The 12,052-nt window shown below is 39.2% G+C and overlaps 1 protein-coding gene across 1 annotated transcript in view; it reads left to right on the top strand.

Annotated features, from left to right (window-relative positions):
• sec23ip (SEC23 interacting protein) overlaps window positions 1–12,052 on the top strand; it is a 136,097-nt gene that overhangs the window by 11,437 nt on the left and 112,608 nt on the right. The window contains exons 3-5 of the mRNA XM_072557458.1: window positions 1,068–1,269; window positions 7,450–7,643; window positions 9,550–9,639. Coding sequence (XP_072413559.1) covers window positions 1,068–1,269; window positions 7,450–7,643; window positions 9,550–9,639 — 486 coding nt within the window. The remainder of the gene's footprint in view (window positions 1–1,067; window positions 1,270–7,449; window positions 7,644–9,549; window positions 9,640–12,052) is intronic.

Genomic DNA, 12,052 nt, shown 5'->3' on the forward strand with positions numbered 1-12,052 from the left:
ACCGTATGCACTCAAATTGTTCCTTGCAGTGTTGTGGCAAATCCTAGCTACACAGTTCCACAATGTGCTTCCTTATTCATACAGGATAAGTCAGGAATCCTATCTAATATCAGCATTCGCCTTTTGAGTTTCATATGTGTATATAATATGAAACAAACAAAAGTAGTCCCTCAAGTCTGCTCTGCATTCAATAGGTCGATAGCTGATCTGAACGTGACCTCAATTCTATTTTCCTGTCTACCCCATACTCTATCACTCCCTAGCCAATCAAGAACCTATCTAAATCTGCCTTAGAATAATTAAATCACCCCATCTCCACTGGTTTTGCAAAGAGAATTAAACAACCTAATAACTTGAGAGGGGAAAGAAAAATCTCCTGGCCTTTCTCTCAAAAAGGAGAAGCCTCTTACGTTTTCCCTTGATCTAGTCTGTTCCTGACGAGCTAATTGTACTCCCATCTTGTTACGACTATCATTAGCGACAAACATTTCATCGAGAGAGATTTTTTCAACCAATCTGCAACTAACACCTTTTCACAGTTGAGGTATATTTGAGAAAACACCCAGCCGTTTACCATCTCCAAGTTATGTGCACAGCTTTCCAGGTTTTGAAACTTCTTATCTAGCTTATATAGTACCTTCTAAGTGCTGTGTCTCCTTTTCTGCCATCCAGAAAGATTGAACATTTCCTGAGAGAGATTTGCTTCTTCTCACAAGAAACATTTCTGTTCTTCTTTCTGTCTCCGTCCGCTTTCTCTTTGTGTAAACATCTGATCATCTTCATTCCTCTAGCTTACAAGCTTGTAGCTCCCAATTGCATGTGCAGCTTTTAGTTGTATTTGCCAGACACATGATTTCTTTCTTAATTTCCTCCATTGGTACCGCTCCCAGTTTGAGTTGTCAGGTCTGTGATGATTTATTGCTTTTTATACCTTTCAGTTTGTCTCTGTCATATATCTGAGCCATTAATTTTGCTTGGATTAACTATCACTTCCAGACACTAATATTATTTTAATCATACCTTCACTAAGTGCTTTAAAATAAAATTGATGTGCCCTCTCTTTTCAGGCCAGTGTAGGGCAGGGAGTGTTACTCCCACCTGCTCCTAAATCTATAGCCACCGCAGTCCAACCTTTACTGAATTTGCCATGTAACATCTATGAGCCTGTGCGACCCCATTGGTTCTACTGCAAACTGGTGGAAGGTAAACCAATCTGGATGCCATTCAGTTTCCTGGACACAGCAAAGCTGGAAGAAATTTACAACTCTAGTGAGTAGAAATAATTTTATTTGTATGATGTTAAAATTGTTTTATACACAACGTTTTGTTTTCTGACTTAAAAACAACTACAATTTACAATTATTTCAGGTAAATGTTTGATAAATAATGCAGGATAACTTTCCCCTCTAATCAGTTGTGTTCTTTCTGCTTTGTAAATTCCAGATTTGGAGTTTAAATTATGTACTTATTGTGTTTAGAATAAATCCCAAGATTTATTAACAAATAGACATTGACTGAGCAAATATATTTGTTACACAGCATTCAGTGAGGACATTTTGCTACGTGATGTTTGTTTTGTTAATATGCTGCTTCAGGAAACATGGACCTCCTTTCAAGTGTATGCATCTGTGTTTGTGAATGGTTAGACAATCGGTTTGTCAATTAAATGCCAATTGTGCAATTTAGTCTCTGCAGATATACAGCATGAGTAAGTTGCAAATGCCATTAATTATTTACAATATTTTGGTCATTTTAAATATTCCTCACACCATTCCTGGGCACTTAAAGTCATAGAGATGTGCAGCACGGAAACAGACCCTTCAGTCCAACTCGTCCATGCTGACCAGATATCTCAACCCAATCTAGTCCCACCTGCCAGCACCTGCTCCCATTCCCTCCAAACCCTTCCTATTCATATACCCATTCAAATCCCTTTTAAATGTTGCAATTGTACCAGTCTCCACTACATCCTCTGGCAACTCATTCCATACATGCACCACCCTCTGCATGAAAAAGTTGCCCCTTAGGTCTCTTTTATATCCTTCCCCTCTCACCCTAACCCTATACCCTCTAGTTCTGGACTCCCCCCACCCCAGGAAAAAGACTTTGTCTATGTACGGTAGCCATGCCCCTCATGATTTTATAAAACTCTGTAAGGTCACCCCACAGCCTTCGACACTCCAGGGAAAACAGCTCCAGCTTATTCAACCTCTTCTCTATAGCTCAAATCCTCCAACCCTGGCAACATCCTTGTAAATCTTTTCTGAAACCTGTCAAACTTCAAAACATCCTACTGATAGGAAGGAGACCAGAATTGCAAGCAATATTCAAAAAATGGCCTAACCAATGTCCTGTACAGCTGCAACAGGACCTTCCAACTCCTGTACTCAATACTCTGACCAATAAAGGAAAGCATACCAAATGCCTCCTTCACTATACTTTAAACGAGCTATGAGCCTGTGCTCCAAGGACTCTTTGTTCAGCAACACTCCCTAGGACCTTACCATTGAGTATATAAGTCATGCTGAGCTTTGCTTCCCCAAAATGCAGCACCTCGCGTTTACCTAAATTAAACTCCATCTGCCACTCCTCAGCCCATTGGCCTATCTGATCAAGATCCTGTTGTAATCTGAAGTAACCACCTTCGCTGTCTACTACACTTCCCAATTTTGGTGTCATCTGCAAACTTACTAACTATACCTCTCATGCTCACATCCAAATCATTTATATAAATGATGAAAAGTAGTGGACCCAGCAGCATTCCTTGTGGCACTCCACTGGTCACAGGCCTCCAATGTGAAAAACCACTCTCTGTTTTCTACCTTGGAGCCAGTTCTATATCCAAATGGTTAGTCCTCCCTGTATTGCATGAGATCTAACCTTGCAAACCAGTCTCCCGTGGGGAACCTTACTGAAGTCCATACAAATCATATCTACCGCTCTGCCCTCATCAATCCTCTTTCTTATTTCTTCAAAAAAACAATCAAGTTTGTGAGACATGATTTCCCACACACAAAGCCATGTTGACATTTCCAAGTCAGTCCTTGCCTTTCCAAATACATGTACATCCTGTCTCTCAGGATTCCCTCCAACAACTTGCCTACCACCGACGTCAGGTTCACTGGTCTATAGTTCCCTGGCTTGTCCTTACCACCTTTCTTAAATAGTGGCACCACGTTAGCCAACCTCCAGTCTTCCGGCACCTCACGTATGACTGTCGATGATACAACTATTTTAGTAAGAGGCCCAGCAATCACTTCCCTAGCTTCCAACAGAGTTCTAGCGTACACCTGATCAGGGGCTGGGGACTTATCTACTTTTATGCGTTTCAAGACATCCAGCGCTTCCTCCTCTGTTAAATGGGCATTTTTCAAGATGTCACCATCTAGTTTCCTACATTCTATATCTTCCATATCCTTTTCCACTGTAAACACTGATGCATAATATTCGTTTAGTATCTCCTGTAGCTCCACACAAAGGCTGCCATGGTGATCTTTGAGGGGCCCTATTCTCTCCCTAGTTACGCATTTGCCCTTAATGTATGTGTAAAAACCCTTTGGATTCTCCTTAACTCTATTTGCCAAAACTATCTCATGTCTCCTTTTTGCCATCCTGATTTCCCTTTTACTGCCTTTATACTCTTCTCAGGATTCACCAATCTATCCTGTCTATACCTGACACATGCTTCCTTCTTTTTCTTAATCAAACCCTCAATTTCTTTAGTCATCCAGCATTCCTTATACCTACCAGCCTTTCCTTTCACCCTAACGGGGTTATCCTGTCTCTGAATTCTCATTATCTCATTTCTGAAGGCTTCCCATTTTCCAGCCATCCTTTTACCTGTGAACATCTGCCCCCAATCAACTTTTGAAAGGTCTTGCGTAATATCGTCAAAATTTGGCCTTTCTGCAATTTAGAAGTTCTACTTTCAGATCTGGTCTATTCTTTTCCATCACTATCTTAAAACTATTAGAATTAGTCGCTGGTCCAAAGTGCTCTCCCCACTGAATACCTCAGTCACCTGCCCTGCCTTATTTCCCAAGAATAGGTAAAGTTTTGCACCTTCTCCACATACTGAATCACAAAAATTTTCTTGTACATGCTTAACAAATTCCTCTCCATCTAAACCCTTAACACTATGGCAGTCCTACTCTATCTTTGGAAAGTTTAAATCCCCTACCATAACCAACCTAGTATTCTTACAGAGAACTGACATCTCCTTACAAATCTGTTTCTCAATTTCCTGCTGACTATTGTGGGGTCTATAATACAATCCTGCTAAGGTGATTATCCCTTTCTCATTTCTCAGTTCCACCTAAATAACTTCCCTGGATGTATTTCCAGAAATATCCTCCCTCAGCACAGCTGTAATGCTATCCCTTATCCAAATGCCACTCCCCCTCCGCTTTTGCCTCCCTTTCTGTCCTTTCTGGAGCATTTGTATATAGCTCAAATCCTCCAACCTGCAGCACCTGCCAGTCCTGCCATCCCTGAGTCAAGTTCCTGTAATTGCTATGATATCCCAGTCCCATGTTCCAAACCTTGCCCTGAGTTCATCTGCCTTCCCTGTTGGGCCTCTTGCATTGAAATACATGCAGTTTAATTAATCAGTCCTCCCTTGTTCTCTGCTTTGTCCCTGCCAGAACTGACTGTTTAACTCGTTTCTTTTCTCAGCTGTACCAGTCTCAGATTGATCTCTTTCCTCACTATCTCCCTGGGTCCCACCCCTCCCACTTTACTAGTTTAAATCTTCCCGAGCAGCTCTTGCAAATCTCCCTGCTAGTATATTAGTCCCCTTCCAATTCAGGTGCAATCCATTCTTCTTGTACATGCCACTTCTACCTTAGAAGTGATTCCAATGATTCAAAAATGCAAATCCTTCTCCCATACACCAGCTCCTCAGCCATGCTTTCATCTGCTCTGTCCTCCTATTCCTGCACTCACTTGCTCATAGCACTGGGAGTAATCCAGATATTATTACCCTTGAGAACCTCCTTTTTAAATTTCTGCCTAACCCTCTATAATCTCCCTTCAGAATCTCAACCTTTTCCCTTCCAATGTCATTGGTTCCAGTGTGGACAATAATTCCTGCTGGCCCCTCTCCTCCGTGAGAATGTTCTACACCCTCTCTGAGACATCCTTGATCCTGGCACCAGGGAGGCAACACACCATTCTGAGATTTTGCTGCTGGCCACAGAAACGTCTGTATGTGCCATGGACTAGAGTCCCCGAAGACAATCTATCGCTTGGAACCTGACGAACCTCTCATTGCGTTAGAGCCAGTCTCAATACCAGAAACTTGGCTGTTTGTGCTACATCCCCCTGGGAATCCACCATTTCCTACATTTTCCAAAACAGCATACTTGTTTGAAATGGGAATATCCACAGAAGACCCGTGCATTAACTGCCTACCTCTCTTGCCTTTCCTGGAGTTAACCCATCTATGTGACTGTATCTGTGACTTTTCTCCCTTCCTATGACTGCCATCCGTCACGCCCCCTTGCTTTTGTAAATACCTCATCGCCTCTAACTGGTGCACCAATCAGTCCATTCTATCTGATAGGATTCGCAACCAATGGCATTTATTGCAGATATAATCCTCAATAACACGTAAACTCTCCCTAAACCCCCATATTTTGATAAGGAGACCATATCACACTCCTAAGGGCCATTTTTGCTTCTTCCAATCTGCAGACCCAGAAAATAGCACCATCTTATTCCCCTACAAAACACTGTTTCAGGTTAAATTAATACTTATGGCTTATATTTTTAAGTTTAATCAAGATACATGCCTCAATAAAACATAATCAAGAAAGAACCCCCACTACTCACTACTGCGACTTACAGCAAGGCCACACTAAAAACTGTTCACTGATCTGTTTCTGTGCTGTGACCTCTCCTAAACATTTAATCAGTGGATGGTAAATGGTTACTCGACATGTAGCTATTTTATGTTTGTATCTTATCAATGTTGACACAATATACAACAGTCATGGTGAAGCCCATCCTGGCTCTGTCCTACATCTACTCATTCACACTTCAGAGATGAATTGTGATCAGAGACAGGAAAGTTTCATTTAGCTCTTACAGCACCAACACCATCCCTATTGCCAGGTTGGCTGGTTTTGAATAGATGAGAGAAATGGTCAAATTAACAAATTTGGAACTTTAGTGATTTGTGATTTAATGCAGCATCATGAATATTGGTTTACCAAGCCATCATAACTTCATGTTGTAATAGAATTTAAAAAGCATTCATAGAACATTACAGCACAGTCCTTAGAAATTTTAATTAGAGAAGATGATAAATCCATTTTTAAAATCTAAAAAAATCTAGGACACAGGTGTGTTTATAATACAAATCAATATGTTATTCTCAAAAAACTTTTTAAACATACAGTACTATTTTTCAATGAACCTTTGATTACAATGCCAGTCTAATTTATGTGGTATTGTTTAAAACATCTCATGTGAGAATGGATTGAAAGTTTATTAGCTAGAAGTCTAATTCTCCAAAACATTTTTTTTTGAATAAGTCCAGTTCCATGGTGGTGATATATAAATATTGTGAAAATAAGGACTCCAGCTTTTGGTTTGATAATAGAAAAAAAATGGAAGATGGAGTCCAGTTTTAATCCCCTAAAGCTACAGCATTACTTCATTAATTTCATCCAAAACACTTATTTTGTTGAATACAAAAGCAATGCCTTTGAATTTTGTGACCCCATGTAAACTGGAACAAAGACATGTTTTGTTGCTTGTTAACAATCATAGTCAGAACAACTTTTTAGGTTGGTCTTTGACCATAGCCTGTGTTAACTGCTATCACAACCTGTTATCTTTTTTTTAACTTTTATTGTATCCATGACAGTTAATTTATATTTTAACAATTGACTAGTCAAAGGCTATGGCTAGTTTTCCATGATTTAAATAAAAAATTAGTGGGGGGGAAGGTGGGGTGACAAAAAAGGAGCTATAGTGTTGAACTAACAAATGAGAAATACAGGTTTTTAAAATTTCAATACCATTAAACTGCTTGAGATATTGAAATGTTGCACTGCTTTGTGTCACTATAAGTATGTAAAATAAGGCAGTGAAAGAAGTCATCTTGCACCAGTTGGATAGACGTTAGTCAAGGCAGATATAAATGTTTATGCTGGCTGAAGGAAATAAGGGAATAACTTTTTCAGTTCCCTTATTAAAGATAACTGTGATTAAGCAGTCAATTGACTCACTTTAGATGATTCACCCAGATTGTTATCCTGTTATACAGACTTGAAACATTTGCAAGCACAGGCCAAATACCATTTAACCAATAATGTCTATTGTCTTTTTCTCATACAAAAATTATTTTTCCTAATTGTATAAAGGTACATCTTTAGTATTTTTAGCCGTTGTCACTTTTTGTTACAAAATCTAAATCAACCCATTTTAATTTAACACTTCCAGTACAACCAGACCCTGAAAATGTGATTGTATCCACTGACGGAGGTCGCTATGACATTCAGTTATATGATCGCACCCGACATGCTGTGTACTGGGAAGAGGAACCATCTGAAGTGAGGCGATGCACGTGGTTTTATAAAGGGGACATGGACAGCAGGTTTATTCCTTACTCTGAGGAATTTAGTGAAAAATTGGAGGTACAGTATTCCATAGAGCTATCCTTAGCTGCCATTTATAAGTCAATAAAATGTTATAGCATCCACTTGCAGTTCTGGGTGAGCCAACAGTACACAAAACACTTGGGTCAAAGAGTAAATCAAAGAAAATTGCCTGGACTTTACATTTACACTGTTATGGCGAAAGTGAGGGCTAGAGATCAGAGTCAAGATTAAAATGGTGCTGAAAAAGCACAGCAGGTCAGGCAGTATCAGGAGCAGGTAAATCGATGTTTCGGGCAATGATGAAGGGTTTTTGCCCGAAAAGTCAATTCTTATTTACGCTGTTCGTGTTGCGCAAGGGTGTAACATTCAAAACTTGCGCTCCAACACGTCTTTAGGAGTTAACTACATGACAACCTGCAGTTATAATTTTCAATTTAACCTGTTTTTCTAATTAACTTAATCAGAGATATTAGTACCTGCCAATGGAACAGGTGGGACTTGAACCTGGGCCTTCTGGTCCAGCTGCATGGATGCTACACTGTGCCAGAAGAGGCCATCCCCCCTCCCCAGCCACATGCTGTTATCCTTGTGAAAAAAAATGTAATCAGCTGATTTAATATTCAATGATTTGTCTGAATTTTCCAGTGATTACGTATGTAATTCCCAGAACTGCCTACAATTCTATGAAATATGTAACCACTTTCAGCAGAATCAGTGGTTAGATCCATGCAGGATCATGGAGGAACTTTAGACAGCTTGCTTCTACTGCTGAAGATAGATTTCTCTGTGAAATTAACCAAAATGGCAATGGCAAATCTGAGGTAAGTTTGTGTGGTAATCCAGCATTAAGGGAAACCAACTCTGCTCGCTGGGAGTAGGCTTGTTGAGTTATCTGAAATGGGGTCTTTCCGTTTCCATTTCCTGCATGTCCATTGTCATGAGTAACCTGGCAGCTGATTTTTGTCCCCGTCCTGTACAGATAGGCAATCAGTGCTAAAAATCCATATTAATTACTTTTAGCCTTAAATTTTAATGACAGCAGTTTTATTTATTTTCACGTGGGATATTGGAATTTTTCTCAAAATATTTCTGTAAGTAAACAGCATTTTTTTTTTGTTCACATTCTTCTTGAATCTGAAAACAAATGTATTTCTCCAAACTAGCTTTAACCATAATTTGAAGAGGTATGGGATTGGGGTGGAGACCACAAATTCAAAAACTCTTGTGGTCACCTGTGGGCACTCCTGAATCCTCGTGTTACACCACAAAGCCTATTACTTGCAGATTTTCTTTTGCATTTAACAACTATTACCAGTGATTTGGAACAATTTAGCCTTTTTGCAAAAATTTTATGTTCCCTGTGCAAGTCTAACACAACTGATATTGCACTGTTCCTTTCTTCTGACTGGAAATTGAAGCAATAAAACTTGCTGCAATACTTGGATTTGGTATAGGTGCTTGGATCCCTTCTCATGATTTGTGTATGTTTTGTATCATCTCGACATTTTAGAAACCCCTTTTTCTGCAATCATTTGTGCTCCTTTCTCAAAATAATTATGTTAGATAATTATTATTTTTTGGAGGTTATTTCAGCTCAATTACTTAAGCAAATTAATTGTTAAATCTAATGACTTCCCTTCTGTGTAATTTAACTTCCTTACTAGATCTAAGGAACTCTCTCTACGCAATTGTCATTTCTGTTGTTTATAATTTACTGCAGAGATACATTGTGGCACTTGAAAATAATTTTGAAATCTGTTAACTCATAGTAATTGTATTAGCCTTTCAAGCCTTAAAAGCTTATAGTATTTATTTTTCCATATCAGTATTTACTAAAAGTAAATTTGAAACTTTCAGTGTATTCTTAAGTTCATTTTAATTTGTTGAGGAAAACAAATTGAACAAATTAGATATCTCTCAAAATTTATCTCTTGTTTTGCAGGGGGAATATAAAAAAACTGTAACTACCAACCAGTGGCATAAAAGACTGGAGTTCTCTAGTGGGGAAACCATTGTCATGCATAATCCAAAGGTACAGTGTACTGGAAATAGTGAGTTGTGATCTTTCATGCACTATCAATGATATAAAGATATGGGTTTCATAAAAATGTTTGCTTCTATTTGATCAAGGGAAATAACAACTGATATGGTTTTCACTTATCATATTTTGTTTCAGTAGAACAATATTTCATGTTTACATTTGCTGCAACTAGCTCATTTATCCATAAGGAAGATTATAGATCCATATTTGGAATGTAATGCCCTTGTGGGGAAGAAGCAAGAGCTTCTTGTACAATGGTAGATAACTGGTGGAAACATCTTCCAACTGTGGAACGATCTGTATTAATTGTGAAGTGTTCCCAATGGTTGAATGGTAAAGGCACTATATGAGGTACTTTGAGTCACTTGAATTCCAAGCTTTGATCATCCACATGTGTTGAATAGTTTAATCTCAATTAATGTAATACTGAGGGGATATGTAATACTGTGATAACTGTTTGGGAATGAGAGGGTTGGTAAGGGGAGATGATCCAAACTCTCACTTGCAGTCTTCATACAGAATTCCTTGTTGAAAAGTGTAAATGTATGGACATCAGGTCGGAATAGGATTAGACAAGCTCTTTTGCATTTGAATAGCCTTCTCTCATACTAATAATAAGGCACAAATGGAAACTGGATCTCTGGGCCAGGTGCCAATGTTTGGGGAAAGCTATTTTTCTTTAGTTCTCTGTATATTGATGCTACCATGGTTGAATTAGTTGTCCATTTTCAGTTCCCAATGGGATCGGTGGCCAGCATTATTGCCCAGAGGGTATTTAAGAGTCAGCCACATTGCTGTGGGTCTGGAGTCATGTGTAGGCCAGACCAGGTAAGAATGGCAGTTTCCTTCTTGAAAGGACATTAGTGAACCAGATTTTTTTTTTCTCTCTCTGATAATCAACAATGGTTTCACAGTCATCTTTAGACTCTTACTTGCAGATATTTATTGAATTTAAATTTGACCATCTGCCTTGGCAGGAATTGAACCCTGGCCACCAGAACATTATCTGGTCTCTGTCTTAACAGACTAGCAATAATACAACTAGGCCACTGTTCCTCCCAGCATTAAACACTAGCACAGTTACATGGAACTGGATTTAACTCTAACTTGTAGGAGTATGGTTGAAATGCCCTTGAAAGATATTAAATTGAGTTTTTTGTTATAGTTCAGCAGTATTCATTCTTATTTTACTCTTAGCAGTCCAGAAATGCTACCGAGTATAAAAATTGGAAAATAGGATAGATGAATGCTTGGCTTGAGTTGGTGAAAGAGGGTGAGTTCTAGATTCCTGGATCACTGGGACCATTTCTGGGTAAGATGGGTCCTGTACAAATGGGATGGTTTGCACCTGAACCAGAATGGGACCAACATCCTTTCGGGTTGGTTTCCTAAGCTCTTTTGGAAGGAGTTAAAGCTACTTCGGCAAAGGGAAGGGAAACAAAGGGAAACAAATTGTTAGTACAATAGCATACATCAGTAAAGGAATCAAGGTGGAGGGAGTTCAGCCATATTGAGATTCAAGGAGTAAAGCGAAGCTGTACTTTAATGCCAAGAGTATTATCAATAAGATCAATGTGTTAAGGGTGTGATTCTTATTCATTCACGAGATGAGAGCCTTGCTGACTAGACTAGCATTTATTGTCTATCCCAGAGGGCAGCTAAGAGTCAACGACATTTTCCTGGATCTGGAGGCACATGTAGGCCAGACTAGGTAAGGGTGTCTGTTTCCCTCCCAAATGGTCATTAGTGAACCAGATTTTTTTTTTCCCTTGACAATCAACAATGGTTTCATGGTCATCGTCATGCTCTTAATTTCAGATTTTTATTGATACAAATTCCACAACTTGATGTGTCAGGACTCAAATCCAGGTCCCCAGAACTTTACCTCTGTCGCTGGATTAACAGTCTGGCGATATTGCCATTAGGCCATCACCTCCCTGTGGAACTGTAGTGTTGTTGTCACCACTGAGACGTGGATGTTTGTATCCACTGTATGCTTACTTGAAACAAATAGCAAAGTTACGGTCTGGGCTACCTGCATAAAAATGTTTTGAGGGGTCCATAATGGAACATCTTTAAGCAGATAGTCCAGACCGTAACTTTGCTATTTGTTTCAGGTAAGTGTGCAGTGGATATTCCCAGAGCGAATAAGCTGGTCCGACTGCCAGGTTCTAAACAAACAGAAGTTATTTACAAAATTGCAGAATGAAACGCGATGAGCCAAAAATAGAATACCCAAATAGCTTATCCTATCTGAACCTGACAGGCTATCCTAACTTAATGATGCAGTTCCAAAATACTCGCAACAGTCCCAATAAACAGACTGCTAAGCACCAACAGTAAAGATGACACAAAAAGCTTACAGGTTATGAAGCTATAAGGGCAGAAGGAGGAAGAGAGCATC

The sequence above is a fragment of the Chiloscyllium punctatum genome, chromosome 38, assembly GCF_047496795.1.
Source record: "Chiloscyllium punctatum isolate Juve2018m chromosome 38, sChiPun1.3, whole genome shotgun sequence".
NCBI lineage: Eukaryota > Metazoa > Chordata > Chondrichthyes > Orectolobiformes > Hemiscylliidae > Chiloscyllium > Chiloscyllium punctatum.